The sequence below is a fragment of the Hydra vulgaris genome, chromosome 04, assembly GCF_038396675.1.
Source record: "Hydra vulgaris chromosome 04, alternate assembly HydraT2T_AEP".
NCBI lineage: Eukaryota > Metazoa > Cnidaria > Hydrozoa > Anthoathecata > Hydridae > Hydra > Hydra vulgaris.
Genome location: NC_088923.1, coordinates 32,941,758 through 32,961,876, shown reverse-complemented (window position 1 = coordinate 32,961,876; position 20,119 = coordinate 32,941,758). Strand labels below are relative to the sequence as shown.

The 20,119-nt window shown below is 26.7% G+C and overlaps 1 protein-coding gene across 1 annotated transcript; it reads left to right on the top strand.

Annotated features, from left to right (window-relative positions):
• Positions 1-573: 573 nt before the first annotated feature.
• Positions 574-18,983, top strand: LOC100214317 (myelin expression factor 2). The gene is made up of 11 exons (XM_065796115.1): positions 574-721; positions 8,308-8,631; positions 8,906-8,966; positions 9,066-9,159; positions 14,886-15,134; positions 15,372-15,581; positions 15,806-15,965; positions 17,274-17,662; positions 17,950-18,001; positions 18,083-18,184; positions 18,539-18,983. Exons 1-11 carry the CDS (start codon positions 688-690, stop codon positions 18,601-18,603), a joined length of 1,740 nt encoding a protein of 579 aa, XP_065652187.1. The 5' UTR covers positions 574-687; the 3' UTR covers positions 18,604-18,983.
• The last annotated feature ends 1,136 nt before the right edge of the window (positions 18,984-20,119 follow it).

Here is a 20,119-nt window from a genome sequence, read left to right as displayed (position 1 = left end):
CTTTACAACTTTTCCCGACTAAAAAAAAGAAAAAAAAAAGCCGAGTCGACATTTTCCAACTGACTTGTCTGTAAGGGTCGAATTTGCCGACTAAATGAACGAAAATATCATTGATTCGTCATTGAAGTGTCACACCCCCTTCGCGCAGGCCACATATATAAGTAAGATTAGATATTCTAGAAATTTAGTAAAAGTAGGTAAAATAACATTATTATTATGCATAACATTGAAAATATCATTGATTTATCATTGAAGTGTCATACCCCCTTCGCGCCGGCCTTACATATAAGTAAGATTAGATATTCTAGAAGTTTAGTAAAGATAGGTAAAATAGCATTATTATTATGCGTAACTCAAGAAGCCATATTAGCGTAAATCATTTATTAACTAGCACGGAGGTAAGTTTTATTTAAAAAAAATAACAAAACAATCAATTATTGTTTAAATTTAAAACAAAAGAAGTACAAACTTAAATTTATAAATAATAACATTTTTTAAATATAAATTTGGTACAAAAATTTATTACTTACTAGTGTTATACTCATTATACTTGTATCTTGGCTTCCAAACCGTTTATATCATTTTACGCTGCACGAAAAAGCTACGAAATATTAACTTCGAAATTACTTTCTATTGAAGGAGCCGGTATCGCGACCATTTTGAGCACTCTCAAAAGCGTCTAAAGAAATGGCAACTGATGCACCTATGACACCTTTGGATGGTATATAACCATTTTTCTTTAAAAAGTTTTAAATTACATAATTTAATTTCTTGTTATGTTGTAAAGTTTTATCAGATTATGATACTGCTATATATTTCCTGGTTGGAAATAGATAGTAGTATCATAATCTGATAAAGATTATGATACTGCTATCTATTTCCAACCAGGTTAAAATATATGATGTAAATAATGTCAGTAGTTAACATTTTAAATAAAATCTTGGGAGTTTATAAAAAAAAAAAAAATTTTTTTCGGTCGCATGAAAGCGATTAGTTTTTTTTGTACTCCATTAAAAGTCCATTCTTCAAAGTCAATCCCTTCGGTGCTACTGCATAACCTCCCTCTTTACCTAGTTTGTTTATTAAATATGATAGAGGTATGCTGACTAAGAACTAAGAGATATGCTGACTAAAATAGAGATATGCTGACTTAGAAGTTTAAAATGGGTTATGAATAAAATAAAGTTCTTTCCTTATATACTTAAATTTTTGAGAAGTAGACCAAAGATGCTAATATTGTTGATTACTTGCTATATTTTTTTACGCAGTTTTTAATGATCTTGATTTGAAATCTTAAATTTAATTGGGGCTACTGCAAAGTGGTCTAATTCGATTTTGAAGTTTAAAAAATTACACTAAAAAATGCTAATATTCTCAATCTTTTTTATACTCAGTTATAATTAAATTCCTTTAAAAAAGATAACTTTAAAAAAGACTGGTTTTTATCAACAATTTAAAGCAAAATGTTTTAAAGTGCATAGCGCATCAATTTCTTATTGATCTCAGGCCCTAACTCTGTCCCAAACTATGTATGTTTAATTGCGCCAATCCCTATTTGTGAGTCGATGCATGTATATTTAGGGTGGAATGCAAGAAGTGAACTTGAGTCAAGTTTGACTTGAACTTTACATTGTAACCAATAGCGGCAGAGTATTTTTGAGGGGAAAACCCATACTCTGCCGCTATTGGTTACAATGTCAAGTTCAAGTCGAACTTGACTCAAGTTTGCTTCTTGCATTTCACCCTTAATTGTGCCAATCTCTATTAGTCAGTCGATTTATGTATGTCTAAAAAGCAATATCTTAAATTAATTTTCGAAAAATTAATTCAAAATATGTATTCATAAAAACATTTAATTATATAAAATTTCGTTTTTATGTCAATAATAACCGGGTCACATAATTAAAAAAAAATTTTCTAAATGATTAATTTGTAAATATTAATTTTTGTGTAAAACATTTTTTAAAAATGGAGAGTATTAGCTTTTTTAAGTGTAATTTTTTAAACTTCAACATCAAATTAAAGTACTTCTGTTTATTTTCAGACCTATGTTTTTATACGATTTTTAATCAGCATAAAATTCTTTATTATAATCAACAATAAAAAAGAAGGGCTGCAGTAGCACCAATTAAATTTAAGATTTCAAGATCATTAAAAACTGCGTAAAAAAGTATAGCAAGTATTCAACAATACTAGCAACAAAAGGGGTGGAGGGAACTACAGTAGCGCCAACTTAATTTACTTGATTTTATTGATTTTGGTTCAGTTTAAAAAATTTTATGATCAGTTTGGTTTTGGTTACTAAAACCAAAACAATGTTTTAGAGATAATTTATTTCATAAGTTTAGAATGGCATATTTTTAAAAACACCAAACAAAACTTTTTTTTTCTTTTAAATAAATACTCTTCTCAATATTTTCAACCGCCAATGCTTTTCTGGCAGTGACACACTAGCAGTAGATAAAATTGCTGATATTTATAGGTATTTTCATGTATAGATAGGGTACTGAAACTTCATTACTTTCTACCACTCTTGAATTTTTTTTTTATTCAGCTGTTACGGCTGCTAATCACGATCAATTTTAAAACTCAATTTAGTGGTTGTTGAAGCACTGCATGCTGAAGTTTTTTGTTACAATCAGCTACTCAGTTTCATTAAGAGTGATTTTTCCAGCATTTTAATAAATATTCTTGTTAGCTTGTGTGTGATATTAAATGGGAAAGTAGATTTTGGTGCAAAGAATTTAATTCAGGTCTCACATTTCGGATTGTTGATCAGCTGATATGAAATATTGTACACATGTTTTTCATTGATCATCTGTGGGGCATGACCTTACAAACACTTCATTGGCTTTAATTGCAGAGTTTTAATTGCATCTTTGACTTTAAGGACTGGTTGTAGAAAGTATAGTGTGTCTAGGAAATTTTTTAAGATTTACCGATCATTTCTTTCTAACTAAGGTATTAAAGTCATCCTGGAAGGCTAACTCTCTTGTTCATTTCCAGTTAATTATGGGATGCCTTAAAGTTCTATCCTTGGTGCTGTATGTTTCTCATCTACATTAATGATCTTCCTAAAAAAGACTCTTATATTCCTATCTTGACAAAAAAAGTCTTCTTTTTTTGATTGCTTAGAACAGATTATTTGAATCTGATCTCACTTCTGTAACAGCTTGGGGCTTGCAGTGGCTTGTGCATTTTAACTCTAACAAAACTCAATTATTTACTACAAACAACTATTTCATGCCTTGTTATGAGATTTCATTGCATAATGAAAGAGAGTGATACATTTAACAACAAAGCTTACGTATTTACATCATTAAAAGTTAAATTGCGACATTAGCGTATTTTTCAAAGTACTGCTTTGCAATTTAATTTAATTTTAAACCACTTTGATTTTTAAGCACATTAAGTTTAATAAAAATTGCAGCGTAAATTAGCTTAAAAGGATCCCAAACTGCCAACACTTGTTGTGTTTATGTTAAAGAGAATTATAAAAAAAATGTTTTGGCTAAAAAAAATTTGAATAAAACAAAAGAATTATTGCATAACAAGAAAAAGTAGCTTTTTTGTTTTATTTAAAGCTCGCCTTTTCTGTTTTGGAGTAGGCCATATAGTCTTCATAATATACGCCGCAATCTACTGATTTGATCATTTAGATGGTTAAGCGCCAAACCAGCCTATACAACAAAGTTGAAAAAAATTAGTTTATATTAAAGAATGATATATGTTGTGTTACTTTGCAAACACCAATATACTATACTTAAAATTTTTGGGTGCACTGAACTGCAATTACTTTAAATTATTTTTTGGTTTAGTGGCTTTTTTTTAAAACTTCGAGTCTAATTATCTCATTTCAACATATTTCTTGTATAGGCTGGTTTGGTGCTAAGTCATCCATTTATTCAAGCGCGTTTTATTCCTAAGAGTTTTAGTAAATGACCTCTTTGATTTTTTTGTTTGTTTTGAAAAATCAATCTTATAAATAAACAAAAAAAATTACATTCAACTATTTTGTTTATTTATAGTTTTATTTTTTTATTAATTAATTTATTATTTAAAGTATCAAGTCAATAAAATTTTTCCATCCAGTTACAATCCATAAGATCTGTAGGCAAAATTATTTTAGAGAATTTTTATTAATAAACTTACTGTAATAAATTTATGAAAAGATGGTCTTCAGTTTTGAAATTGCTTTTTACAGATGTGCAAATATAAATTAAATTATGAGGAAATTTAGTTTACCATTTAATTTACAATTACAGGATTTATTTTAATTCATTTAATTATTTTGATTTTTTTAATTTATATTTCCGCATTTTTTAGTTTAAATTTCCACATAACTTAATTTATATGATTATTATCATTAAGTTTTTAGATAAATCTTAGAATGAATGCCAATTAGAAATGATTAACTAGTTTCAGTCTTTCACTGTATGATAATTTTTGCATTTCACAGTTTTAAAATTAATTATTTTATTACACATGGGGTTTATAGCATACCTTTTTATGTAAAAATTCAATGCCGTTTTATATAAACCTCTTACTAAAATACAAGATTTATCACTTTTTTTTTTTTTTTTATACTGTTTTTGTTTTTTATTTTTTTACTAAATGATACAAGTGAGGGAACAAAACAGATATGTCTAAATAATTAAACAAAAATAAAAAATCTACAACATTCTATCTATTTGAGAAACATGTGTCAATATAATGAACATTTTTAAAATTATGTTTACAAAAATGTTAATAAAAAAGTAATAAAAGTTATTAAGCAATGTTATTACAGAAGAAATAAAATAGTTTTTTTTATTTTTTTTTAATTTTTTATTTTGTTTACTTTCCCTTTTTAAGTGCCATTTTAAAAATGTGTGAAAATTATTCTATTTTAAAAGCTGTGGACAGTTCAGCAAAATGAAAGAATTACATATGTGGTCATATAAAAATGTGCGATTGCATTCCTTCCTGTAAAAGACTGAATTTAGGAGTAGTAGTTAATAGTTAGAGTAACTTAAAAGACTGAATTTAAGAGTAGAAATCTGTTACTTCTAAACACTCTTTGAGAAATTTTATTTGTAACCCTTTTTCATACAACATTGGAAGTTTTTGTCTAAGTTTTGATGCAGGTCGGACTTTTGATGCATCTCAAACTTTAATTGCTTTGGATCAATTAACCTATATTTTTGTTTTTTATTATGCAACTTTTAATTGTTATTGTTTTAGTTTTGTTTTCTTTACCAAATTTTTATTTATATGTACCTCAGTGGTTTTCAAAAGATGTTTTTTTTTTCAAGATGCTTTGTGCTTGATTTTAACATGATTGTTGGTTGTTCTTGTATAGTCACCGTTTCCTTTTCTTTCGGCATCTTCAATATAAATAAAATATAATTTGCTTAAAGACAACCAAACTGTATTATAAACGTAAATAAAATGTACATAAAAAATTTAACATTAGACAAGAATAAATATCAGATAACTATATTCTGCATAATCAGGACTTCACAGCAAGGGATGCGATTGCACACCATTATATGACCAGGCAAATAATAACTTTGTTTTGACATTTGATCGTGGTTGTTAACATGTTTTTAAGAATTTGAACATTTCAAAAATGCCCCAAAAAAATATAGTGAAAAAAACCATTTCTTTATCTATTTCTTATGACTATAAAAAAATAATCTAGAATTAATTAAAAAAAAATCTTTTTTTTTTTTTTTACATGAAAAAAGGTTATCTTAACAAATGGAGAAATAAAAAGAACTTATCTAAAAATAAAACACTAAGATTATTTAAATCAAGTTTTTAATTATGTTTGGAATAATAAACTTCGAATTTTTTATCTTCACTCATTTTTTGAAATATTATGGTAAATCGTTTTAGATAGTCAAAAACTTTCTTTTAATGATTGTTGAATAAATATGCTAATTTAATTTAATTATTGTGTTTTTTTTTTCAACATCTGTTAAACATATTTATTTGTTTTTTTTTATTATTATTATTTTTTATTTCTTTAAAAAGATTTATATTTATCATAAAAAATACATAATTATATATAAATAAATTAAAAATCTATATCTAATATTCAGTACTTTAAATAAGAAGTTTTAGTGATTTTAACAATGTTTCAATAATAAAGAAACAGTAAAGATCCAAGTTATTTAATTGTAATGACATTCAAAAAAACATTTGTCACTTTTTTTCAACAAATTTTTCTTTTATCTTTTTGAGTTTATTGACTTATTGATTTTTTTATTAAGTGAATTGATTTTTTTACAAACTCCTTTAAAGAGACTATTGTTGTCTAAAAAAGTTGTTTATAAAACTAAATATATAATTTTTTAATAATAAATATTATAAAAAATATATACTTATATAGTTAGTATAATATAAATTAAAAAATTATATACATTTTTCATTAATACTTTAAACAAAAATTATTGTCAGTAATTTGTATTTAAAAGCGTTTTGCTAATATAAAATCATTAATAAAGATAAAAGTTTTAATGTTATTTATTTCTAACGTATAAAAATAATATAAAATCTTTATTATTCAGTGCATTTTTAAAATGTAAACAGCCAAGGTCAAATTGTCAAAACAAAGTTTTTATTTGGGTGGTCATATAATGGCGTGCGATCTTACTGTGAAGGCCTGATGGTTGAATTTAACTTAACACTTTTTTAAATTCCTTAAGTATTATAGTTATTTTTTGGAATATTATTAGTTAAAATGCAATTATTAAATTATTTTATGTTTTATATGCTTCTTTAGGCATTAATAATATTTAAACAACTAAGTATTTTAGATTATATTAGTTATTATTTATTTGCTTATGTTATATATATATATATATATATATATATTATATATATATATATATATATATATATATATATATATATATATAAAATACATATAATAATTTAGTATTGAAAAAGTCTAAAAAAATTTATATCGGTTTTTTTTAAGGATGTTTCAGGTTAATTTTAATATTTTAAATAATTAGATCAAATCTATTTGGTTCTTTTGTTTTGGTTTCCACCAAAAAAAATTGAACCAATCTAATTATTCCTTTGGTTAACTGCGTGACCTTATCCACAACAATGCTATATTTTGTAAAAAGAAAAATTATATTTGAGTTTAAAATAATTACACAAATATTTACTATGGATATCTTAATTGGCATTCTTAGGGCCAGATGACACTGGTCCTAAACTAAAATTAAAAATAGATTTGCTTATATAAGTCAATAAGTAAAAATCTCCACAACTTATTAATAATCAAATTCTAATAACCAATACCTGCCACAAATTTACCTGTTTTATTTGTAAAAGTTGACGAACCTGGTAAGTCTGAAATTTTTAATAAAACTTGGCACGTTTGTAATAATATTATATAAAAGTGTTTTAAAATTTTTTATTTTTTTAAAAATTCTTAAAAGACAAATAAAGTTACAAATGAAATACCTCTTGTTATTTGTTTTGCTACAGCAAAATAATAAAAAAGTATACAATAATATTTGAGAATTAGTTTGATATTGAATAATAATAAATCAATTACACTATGTATATGGTTTTTTTAAAAATGTCAAGCGATTACACAGGATCAATTTCATGTCACCATGAAATTGATCCTGTGTAATCGCCTGACATTAATCATTATGAACACCTTGTGTTGTAGCATCAAACTGAAAAATAAGATGATTACTTAGGATAGACCTCTGAATTTATCTCTGATATAATATCTGATTCACACGCTATTTGCTTAACAGTGCTCTGAATAGAAATATCAGTTAAAATAACATCAATATATTGCCATATTTTTCTTATTGGCAATTGAATGTTATCTGTTGAAATATTGTAAATGTTATAAGTTTCATTCTGATAATGTAATGAATAATTATGTAAAGCTTTTGGTGTATTTTATTTTTCTCCATCAGGAACTTCATTTTTAAAGCTAATTATTCAAAATACAAATTAAAAAAAAAATTATTATGCATATAAAAAAATTATTACGCATAAAAAAATTATTATGCAAATATACAAATTTAAAAAAAATTATCAACTTAATTTACTTACTACATGGCTACATACATACTACATACTATTACTACTACATGACTACATACAACTTAATTTACTAACTACTTAAGTTAACTGTCTATAATCAATATTTCTTGTTTTAAGGTTTTAACTATTTTTAAAGTATTTTTTTAACCAACATTAATTTACTATCGCTTGGCCATATTAAATTAACCAAAAAAAATCTAGTTTTTGTAATTTTTGTTTATTTTTTAATACAATTTATAGACACCTATAATCGTGGCGTTGAAGACTACAGAAAAGAACAAGATGAGCGTCGTGATTATCAGAGAAGCTTAACACCAAATCATAGTCCAGCTCAAAGAAGTAATAGCCCTGGTAGAAGGCGCAGTAGAAGTCGTTCACCGTTGCGAAGAAGATCTCGATCACGTTCAAGGTCTCCTCGTCGTCACAGAGATAATCGTAGTGGAGGTGGTTATAGAAACGGGAGCAATATTGGCAGAACTGTTCGTGACAAATCTTGTCGTGTTTATGTTAGTAATCTAAATTATGACACAAAATGGATGAATCTTAAAGATTTTATGAAAAAGAGTAAGTTCAGTTTTTTTAATTGTTTCTTGATTCTTTTGATTAAAAAGAATAAAATGAAAAATTATTTTGATTGATTGCTATTTGCATTTGTATTTTAAAGTATGTTAATTATTAGTGCTGAGTTGTCTGGAATTTTTTTCTGGTGGGAAAAAGTTTTTTCTAACTTTTAATTATAGAAGGCTTCATGATAAAATGTCTTAAGGCACTTTGTTTGTATCACCTGTCTGAGAAATGTTTTTGTTTGCAATATGATAGTCTAATTGTTTTGTTATAGTTGGAGCAGTTGAACATGTAGAAATATTTACAGATGGTGAAGGTCGTTCAAAGGGATGCGGGTATGTTGCTTGAAAAGTTAGATTACTAAGAAAACTTAATATATTTAATAATTTAAAAAAAGTTCTGCATGATTCAAGTTATTGCTTGCTTTGTTGTAGTGTTGTTGAGTTCTCTCACAGTGATGATGCCGCTCAGGCTATTAAAGAACTAGATGGAGGGGAGTTAGCTGGTCGTAAACTAAGGCTCCGTGAGGTAAAATTCGTAGATTTAAAATATTTTTAATAGTTTTTCTCTCTCTACTTTTGTTAATTACTTAATTGGTATCAAGCAATTTTCTTTAATGGCTTGGCTACTAGGTCGTTACTTCTTACTTTTACACTTTAAAAGAGAAACTTTTTAGAAAAGTAAAAAAGATAAAAAATTATTCTATAAAGTTTTGTTTAGCTAAATCATTTTATTGAAAAGCTGAAAACAAAATTTCAAATAAATTAGGGGAGAAATTTGGGCATCGAAAACACCAGCTTAAAACTAATTTCAGTCGTTTGAAGTTTGGTAGTAGTTTCACATACTGGTTTTATGCTAAACTTATTATGGTAATTAGAGCATGTGTGTAAAAACAATTTACTAATATATTAAAATTAGTGTTTTTTTGATTAAGTTAATTTTTTAGATGACAGCTGAAAAAGTAATTTATTAGATATGCTTAAAGAAAAGATAATTCAAAAGTTTACTTTATTTGGTAGTCTGGTTCCATATGTTTTTAGATTAAAAATATAGTGCTCAAAAACATACATTTGGTCAAATTTTGAATTTAAATAACATTGATATGATAAATTTTAAAAGATTTTAAAAAGTCTGGCAAGAACTTTATCATTAATTCCCAAGGTAACCATCAAGTTACCTTGAGAATTAAGTGGCTAAGGACTTCCTAAAGAGTGTGCTTAATTTTTGTCCATACGCATTGTGCATATTTTTGTTAATATTAAGTTTAGCACAGCTATTATAATATTAAGTTTAACGCTCTTGGAAATTGACTATTTTGGTTTTTTTTGTTGACAAGAAACAATTCAAAATTTCTTTATAAGAGTGTATCAATAGTATGGTGAAAGTTAATTCTTTGGGAAAAAGTCTGTGACCTTGTTGTAAATGTTTCCCAGATATGCAGCAATTTTTTAATTTATTAATTACTGCAAATTATAGTTGTATAAGTGTATTCTTTTGCTAATAAAAATCTTGCTTTATGTACTGCCTGACTATGTGGTTTTATTTATTTTTTAACCAAAAGGGCTTACTTTATATGATACTTTATATGACAACTACAAATCCTTTACATGTACTAAATATTTTTTAGAACAAAATACATGAATAATTATTAAATCCATAAATTTCAAATGAGATTTAGGTGTTCGTGTAGACTTAAGTTAATTTTTTCAAAACACACAATTATTCAAGTCAACAAAACAACACAAATAATAGGTCTAATAAAAAGAAGATTTTTATCTTATCAGGATTTTTTTTCATTTGAGAAATTATTCTCAGCTCTTGTCTGCCCTCATTTGACTGTTGTGGATCAATATTTAACCTGCAGCACAAAGAGCCTCTAAAAGAATCAAAAGGTTGTGTGATCTTTATTATAAACAAAGATTGTTAATGGTGAATATGAAAAGCCTAAAATACAGACTAATTCGTGGAATATGTTTAAAGTCTATATTATTAATGGTTTAGGCTTTTAGCATATAATTATATATAACAGCGTGGAAAAAAAGAAATCAAAGGCGAGCGGTCAATTTAATTGGCTAACACATGAAATTGAAAGTCAATTGTTTTTTTTTTTTGTTTTTTTTTTAGATGATTAAAAAATTTTGTTTTCTTTTTGTTTAAATTTTAATGAGTAATAGTTCTTCATAATTAAAACCTAACACACACAAAATACGAGTTAGTTAATTTTTAATGCTTAAAAATAAACAAACTCGTACTCTTTTTAAAATTATAATTTTAAATAAAATCAATATACTTTTTAAGTTTAAGCTCACAAATACGTTTAACTTACCTGCTAATGTTAATTTTTCATTTAATTAAAAAAAGAAGTTTGATAATATCAATTAATCTAATTTTGAATTTTTTTCTTGTAATACAAAAACAAGTTTTATACAGTATTTAAAAAATTTAAACTGAATAATTAATACCAAAAGAAATCATTTTATGAATGCTATTGAAAAATGAAAGCATTGTTTGTCTCTTTATTTGCCTTCATCAAGATAGGTTGATGCTAAATGTTTCTTTTACAATTCGATAATAAAAAAGGAAAAAAAAAATAGTAATTCATTCATTGCAATGTCTTTTCATCGGCGGGGAAAAGCTATGAAAAAATCAAATGAAAAAAAGGGCAGTGGTAGATAAAATGTTCTTAGTTACATACAAAAATTTTAAATAATAATTTATATCTTGGATTTTAATGAGCAGAATTTTACAAAATACTACTACAAGAATTACTAGTGTTACATAAAGCTAGATTTTACTAAACATATTTTTAGGAATCCTATTATAGAAAATTTAAAATTTACCTTTAAATCATTCATTTATTAGATTTGCAACAAAAACTTATGAGAAAATAAGTAAAAAGGTTTAAAAAAAAGAAAAAAGCTGACCATAAGTACATTAAAAAGAAAAAATGTTCTCAGTTAAATACAGCAATTATTATATATTTTTATATTAATATAAACATGGCTGGTAAGAATTCATTTTGGGATGTCAAAATAGCAATTTTATTCATTTCAGGCAGTTGTTTTCCACGGTGATATATAAGATTCATAAATATGATAAAAATCTAATTAAAATTGACCAAATTTTCATGAATTTTTTAAGGTCTTCTTGTAGCACATGTTTAAGACTTTTTAATTGTGACTGTCAATGCTAAGTAAAAGTAAATAAAAAAAAGTGAGTCTATAAAGTAATCAAAGAAACTGTATTTTTAATTTGCTGATAGCAAACCTGGGTACTTTTTCTTCTATTGTACTTTCTGCTGCTTTGCCTGTTAGTCTGAGTTTACATTTTTCCTCAGACATTTCTTATGTGAAATATGGTAAGTTTTGTTTTGTAGGCACTAGTAAAATAGCCCAATATCATCAGCTTTGAAGATCTTTTTAATTTTTTAATTTTTTCCTAGGGTGTTTAAATGAGAAAAAAATCTCCCATGTTAATGATATGTCTTTAAGTTATTATTGTTGAAGTTGATTTTGAAGCAGTACCATTCCTAATAATAGGAGCAGAAAAATTTAATTTCACTTAAATCGCATGTTCGAAAATTTATTGTAAGGTGTATGCGTAACTGTTTTATATTTAAAACTATCAAGATGGAACTGACCTTTTTTTCCAGTTAAAAAACAGACAATGACATGCTTTAAACATCATCTCAATGATTTGGAAATCAGTTTCTTTTCGTTCAATTTGATTTTATTAGTTTTTATTGACTTCTTTTTATGACAAACCATGTTAATATGGCCTTGTCTAAGTTTTTAAAATTACCAGTACGAAGTTTTTTCTGTTTAAATTTTGTCATTTTTTTTACAGTCTAGGGATGTTTAACAATGAGCTACCTCATTGTTAGACATCCCTTTCTGCAGGTCATCAAAACAGAATGTCGTCAAAGAATCTCGTAAAAAAAAATTCTTGTAAAGCTTGATAAAATTGAAACAGAAAATAATTGTTGAAAATATTGTTCGTGATTTGAAGTTTTGGTCCAAAACCCTGCGTTGTGTCCAAGGGACTGACACAAAGTTATTGAGAATCAACTGTATTTCCAGCTCATATCAGATTTAAAATATCTCTGGGCTTCTTTTTGTCGATAACTATCTTTAAAACAGCAGATAGTAAATCTTGGCTTAAAAACCCAAAACATTCTTTTTTATGATAAAACATAAAAATATGCAATTGTTGTATATTTTAAATTTACATCCAAAATGTCTTGTGTTCTTTTACACACACGCGCGCAATTTGTTTGACTTGTCGGTTTTGCAAGCTTAAAAACTGCAAAACCGGTCGTTAATTATACATCACTAAATAGAAAAATAGTTAAAAGATTTCTTGTTTTGACAATATAAAAAGTAACATGGAAAGCGCAAATATTATGAAAATATATATAGTTTTAAAAAGTACATTGATATTGCATTTAGTTTTATTTATTTCAATATTTTTACTACCAATTATTAATAGATTACATACTAACAGAATCTTGAAAGATTGTTGAAACAACATTTAAATTTTAAATTACTTATAATATGATTATTATAAGTATATATATAACAATCCAGAAAAAACAAGTACCACTAATTTGAAGTATTTTATCAACTTTTTTTTTTTTAATATTTTTGTTTGTTGTTTAATTTTTTGTTATTGTCTAATTAATTTAATTTGAGATTGTTAAACAACTATCTCAAGGTAAAATAGTTAAATAACAAGCAAAAAATTTGTTGTTAACAAATTTATTTTTGTAGTTTTGACTTTTTTATTACTTTAAATATTATAAATCATAGTATATTTTTAAATTAGGGAGCATCCATAAAGTACATACGCAGTCAAACCACTGATTTAGGACCTCCCTACCCCCTTGTACAAACCTACGCTTTTGACATCCGTGTAGGTACGCATCATTTTTTTTTAAATGAAGTCGATTTTTTTTTCCTCGTTTTTCATAAAGAGAGATTATTTAAAAAAATTTGTGACTGAAGTCAGAAAAAAAATAACAACTCTGATTTGTTACACATGAAATTCAATGTTTTATAAAAAATAAAATCAAGTTTAGGAGTCAAACCGTGTACGTGCTCACTGTCTTAAATACCCCCTTCCCTCTTGTATGCGTTTGTACGCTTTTGGGAGCCCCCTCCCTTCCATACCTGCGTTATGTACTTATTGGATGACCCCTTATTTTTTTGTAAACTGATCACATGCATAATTTTTAGTTGTGAATAATATATTTAATTATGAATAGTATGAAAATAAAAAATAGGTTATTGAGTTACTGTAAAAAGGGATTAGAAAGGAAAAAGGAGGCCTAAAAAAAAAAATGTTCCGAGTTCATTAGATTTGAACTAAATAATTTTGATAAAATTTAATGCCTAATAATGAATGAAAAATTAAGTTTTTCATTCTAGTTTAAAGGGATCTTAAACATCCAAGACATGTTGTGTTCATATTAAAGAAAATAAAAAAAATATTTGGACTAAATTTTTTGATTAAAACAAAAGAATAAATTTTTTATTCTTAAAAAAAAAATTTATTTTTTAGTTGAAGCTCACCTTCTCTGTTTTGTTTTAGGCCAAATAGTCTTCATATTATACGCAGCAATCTACTGACTTTATTTCAAAGAGTTTTAGTACCTGGCGTAATTGATTTTTTGTTTGTTTAAAAGATAAGTTATGTAAACAAACAAAAAAATCAATGACTTCATTTACTATAACTCATAGGAATAAAGCGCACTTGAATAAATGATCAATAAAAGTAAAAATGGTGTATACTATGAAGACTATTTGGCCTACAACAACAGGAAAATTAAGCAAAATACAACAACGGGAAAAACGTAAAAGAGTAGTAAAATTTTTGGTTATCTGGTGTAAAACCAGGTAAACAAATTTAAATTTAAAAAAAAATCAAAAAACATTTTTTTTTTTTTTGAAGTTTTCTGGTTTTTGTCAACCCCTAGTTTCTATATTGTTTACTTTTAGTTAGAGTTTTACTTATGGTTTATCTTTAACTTTTAGTCTTTAAAAGAATATACTTGGACAAAATTATTACTGCTAAATAATATGTACATTTACATGCTTTCGTAGCTATGTTAACCTAGTTATCTTATTCATCATAAAAAAAGCTGACTGATCTTATGTCTCGCTCCCCAAAAATATATTTTACCATTAATATCTGCTCAAAGAACTTAAATTAAAAGTATTCTAAATTAATTTTTCAGATTATAATTTTTTTTTCAGGATATTATGGATGACACAACATACAAAGAGCAGCTTAAAACACAAAAAGATAAGTCTCAAGCGATTAAGCACAGAGAAAATGATCGGCTTGCGTTATCACAAAATACTTCATCATTAGGCCTTAATTTAGGAGGAGGTTTGGGTGGCTTGAGTGCACTGTTTGGTGCTCAAAACCATCAGCTTCAAATTTTGACTATGCTGAATAGTAAAGGTGGTGAATCTATCAACAGCTCAGTATTTGTCAGTAATGTATGATATTCTTTAATATGCTTTTTAATATTATATACATGAAATGTAAAGTAAAAATTAGTAATAAGTATGTTAACAACATACATTCAAAGTAAATGCAATTTCAACTTTAGAACTATAAGGTTACATTGATATTATGTAATGTTGAAATAAAAAAAAATTATATAACATATAGTACCTAATGTAGTATGATTAGAATCTTTAAGTAATGCACCATATAATATTGTACTAATTTAGCTTGATTATGAATTAACATGGCAAAAGCTAAAAGATTTATTTCGTAAAGTTGGTAACTGCGTTCGTGTAGATATTGCTCAAGGAGAGGACAATCGTTCTAAGGGATTTGGAAGTGTAGTTTTTGAAACTCCAATGGAAGCATTAAGTGCTATTGCTATGTTCAACGGTACAGAGGTTGGGCCTCATAGAAGACAAATGAGTGTTAGACTGGTAATTTTATATTTTAACTGATTCTAAAGCCTTTTAGTTATGTACATAATATAAGTGTACAAAATAAAAGCTTCTTTTTATATATATACATAAAATAGGTAGGTGAAAGCTGTGGGCATTTCAGTACATACATCAACTGCTACATTACCAAGGGTTTGGGTTGGGGCAGCAATTGCTTTTTGCTTGATATTAAATAACTAAAACCAAAAACTTTCTTCTATTAGGATCGAAGTGCAAGTCTTCACCAATTACTTGGTCAACTTGGTATAAATTCTAATGATATCAATCAAAAAACATTAATTCAACTTCAATCTTTAGCTACAGTTGCAATGCTTGGTGTAGGAAGTCTTGGTGGAGGCCTTGCTGGACTTGGTGGTTTAGGAGGTATGAGTTATAATTTGTGTGTATTTATATATATACACATATGCTTGCGTTCTTAACCTTGCATGTATTGTCATTATTAACATTATTTTGATTATACTTGACTTGTACATCGACTGAGGGTTTTAGCTTTGGCAGGTATTATCTAGATTTTAAGTAGTTTTTATTAAAGCAAAAAAATAAACTGACTTGACTGTTAAATTGTGAATGTTAGTTTTTATATGTGTACAAATGCTGGGTTACATTTCATAACATTTGCATTTCATAACATTTACATATGTAAATTTTTTATATTTTTTTATAATTATTTATATTTTTGTAATCAACTTTTAAACTGTAATGTATATTTTTGTAATAAAATTTAAAACTTTGTATTGATGTTAACTTGGAGTAGGTTTTTTTTTTATTTAAAAAAAAAAAATTAAAGCAAAGAAAAAAAATTCATTGTAAAAGATTACTTTTATATGTTAATACTACCAACCCACTTTAACCAGTCAGTTTTTGTGTCTGTACATATTTTCTCATCTTTAATTTAAATTAATGCCATCAGTGGTGTGGTGTAGAAATTGATATATTTTTTCTATTAAAGAAATTGTTTTATTAAATGTGGGCAATGTTTTTGAAAATGCTGTTGAATGAAAACACAATGTAATAAAGAAGCTGACATTTTTTAAAAAGTTAAAAAAACTGTGTTGCTAAATTCCAAAAAAATACTATGTAGTACTATTAAAGTTAAACTGGTACCTAGGGATAAACCTGGAATAGTTTTTATAATGGGCTATGTTCATATATGAACACAGACCAGTATAAAAAATATTCTAGCTTTATTTAGGCAGGATACAAAATTATGTCTTGTTATATGTCTGTTTCGAAATTGACACTGGTTTACAAAATAAACTGTTTGAAATGAGTATGTTTTCTAAGCTTTAAAAAAATAAAAATTACAGTATTTTATTTGAATATTAAAAAAATAATTTTGGATCTTTTTTTATAAGGTTTTGTGGTACTGGCATGATTGCGGTTACAAGTGTGTTTGATAAGAATTGAAAATGATTACTATTTCTAATGAGATTTCAATTTGTTAGTTGTGTGATAAGATTGTGTTGTGATGTATGTTTTTAGACAATAAATTTGCTGGTTTGATTTGTTTATTTGAAAATTTTGTGTTTTTGATTAATATTATTATTATTGTTATTATTGTTATTATTTTTTGTCAAATTACAAATTTGGTAATTGTGGACATAATAGAAACTTATGCATTAAATTTTTGATCATGGTGTTTCTGCATGCTTTTTCTTGTTATGTTTACAGGAGCATTGGGTGGTCTCAGTGCTGCGTTAGGTACCGCAGCATCGGGCACTGGTTATGGAGGTCTTCAAGCCGGTCAGACTAGTGTAGCAAACCAGTCATTAGCTGGTTTATCAAGTTTACAGAGTTCTTTAAGTGGTCTAAGCTCTTTGATCAATGGCGTCGGTTTGTCTGGGTCCGGTCTCTCTTCGTTAGGAAACTATGGTACATCAGGTGGAACAGGCAGTTACGGAATTTCAACAAGCAGTTATGGACAATCAGGAAATACAGGTGGAGATAATTACAGTTCTGTTAATACTTCCTCAAATGCTGGAGGTAGTAGTCAGTCGAGTCGCAGAGACAGTAGTGGTGGAAGATACGGAAGTACAGGCACTCGTGTATTTATAAGAAATGTAAGTAGTTGAGAACTGTGGATAGCTGGTAAACTCTTTTTTGTGGTGACTTTTTTGCGGTTTTAATCAATATAAATGAATATGGATGTAGCTTAAGTTTTCTTTTGTTTGATTTTGCTTAATTAGTAGCCCAATATTTTTATGCTGGATAATTAAACTGCGTGTTGACTGTACTAGGGTAGAGTTATTTAGGATTGTGAATGTAGTTCTTATACTTTTTGTAGTTATTATATTTCAGTAAGTTATGTTTAAAAAAATTGTAAAAACTATTTTTATTGTTTTTTTAGCTACCTTTTTCTTTGCGGTGGCAAGAGCTAAAAGATAAGTTTAGAGAAGCTGGTTAGTTGTAGTTTGTTTGTTTTTTTAATAAATTTTGAAAAAATTTTAAATTTAAGGTTTGTTATAAATAACTGTTATTAGGTAAAATAGTACGTGCCGATATCATGAAAATGGATGATGGAAGATCAAAAGGTTGTGGCACTGTTACTTACGAAACAACTGCTGAAGCTAATCGTGCTGTCAGTATCTTTTCTTTTTTGTTGTTTGCATTTCTCACCATTTAGATCCATTTGTTTATTTAAATTAATTCTTAAAATAATCCCAACAAACAAACGACCCTTGAAAAACAGAATACATTAAGAAGTTATAGTAAACTTTATTGGGATAACTTACTAACATTACTTTCTAGCACTGTTGACGTCATAAACTAATATTGTTCGTAGAAATTTATTTTTCAATTTAGTTATTTTTCAGATAAAGGCTAAGCATAATCAGGGTTTAGCATAATCAATCATAAAATTATAAATAATTTTTGTAGGTCTGGAGTAGTTAATACTCCAAACCAATCAAGTTCACGATTTTTCTTAATAATAAAAGCTTTATTTAATGGCTACCGTTTGGATGGGCGACCTATGGAAGTAAAAATCGATATGTTGTTTTAATACTAAACTAAAATAAATCTTTTTAAAACCAGCCTAACATGCCGAAAAGATTATAAATACAACTGTTTTTTTTTTGCATTTGGAAGCTGCATACACGATTTATTTAGAATGTATAAAAAAGAAGCTTTTTAAAGAAACTATGACACTAAATGAAATCCGCTTGAGTGGCAATTTGATCTGAAAATTGTACATTAAATCAATTATATGGCTGCCACGAGAATACAATTGCTGGTTTAATATTTTAAATCGATTTAAAGCGCTATTTGTGTTTTAGCTTTGTTATATTTTGATTTTATAAAGTTTGTTTTAAATTATTTTAAGACCAATCAGAAAATGAAAATGGAAAAAAATGTAAGTAAGTTATTCTGATTTTTGGAAAATTTGTCATGGTTTGCGTTTCATCACCCTAGACTTGGTTTGTTAAACAGACCAATAAACAAATTGTTGGTAAAACGCGGTTAAAGTTTAGGAGGTTAATACTTCTCTCGTATTTTATTTATAGCTTGTATAGATGTTTTAATGTACTATCTTTACTTTAAAATTATTAATAAATTGAAATATAAAGCTTGTTTACCTAAAATTAAGATATTAGCACATCTTATTTGGACACAATTTGTTTTATTTTTTGTGTAAGGAATTTTAGAAAATATAGGTAGCTGCTTTTTGATAGTCTAGAAAATCTGTGGTTGCCATCTGCAGGATTTTTAAATTACTTGATTTTGTAGGCGTGTTTTTTAATACTCTTATCAGGCCGATTGGACTGGTTTCATGGCCGTTTGTACCAACAGGCCTCGTAAACGCGTTAATCTGGGGCTGGGGGCCATCAAAAAACAACTAAAGAAAAGTTTATGATTGCATGAACTTTTGCTCGTAAAAAACCATTTACATTTAGCATGCATGAATTAAAGCTTATTTTTTTTATCTTAGTAAATAAATAAGACCAATTTACAAATAACAAGTTGACAGAAAAATAATAAAAGCATTCCCTAGCTATAAAGCTTTATCTACAAAAACTAAACCTAGCAAAACATTCCCTAGCTATCAGGTGCTAAAAGTCACATAATCATTGATTGAACATATATATAGAAAATATGGGAAATATATCAAGGTGGCTACACAACAAAAACCTAGGTTTATTTTTAAGTGCGAAAACGTAAAATAAATTTAGTCGAAGTGAGCATTTTAACAATTTTTAGAAAAACTCCCAAGCTATAAAATAAAGTTATATTTTTTTACCAAAATTACATAATAAGTAGAAAATACACACAATATGTTACATAAAAGTTGTTAAAAAATCGACAGGTTTACTTCGAAAGTTTCAAAATCTTTTGTTGTGGCTCTTTAGACGACCTTGGGTGCATTTAAAATAACATTAACAAAAGTGAAATAGCATGTTTTCTTTCTATATTAAATTTAAGACTCAATATCAACATTACATTGCAGAGTGACTTGCGGCAGACTTTACTAACAATTTCATGAAATAATATATAAGAGAAAATTGACTAACATTGTCATT

What these genes read in the sequence shown, in the direction of transcription:
- LOC100214317 (XM_065796115.1), top strand. Translation starts at nt 688, where the DNA reads ATGGCAACTGATGCACCTATGACACCTTTGGATG. An exon ending in GTAAACTAAGGCTCCGTGAG is followed by an intron (nt 9,160 to 14,885) that starts GTAAAATTCGTA and finishes TTTTTTTTTCAG; the next exon opens with GATATTATGGATGACACAAC. An exon ending in CTCGTGTATTTATAAGAAAT is followed by an intron (nt 17,663 to 17,949) that starts GTAAGTAGTTGA and finishes TTGTTTTTTTAG; the next exon opens with CTACCTTTTTCTTTGCGGTG.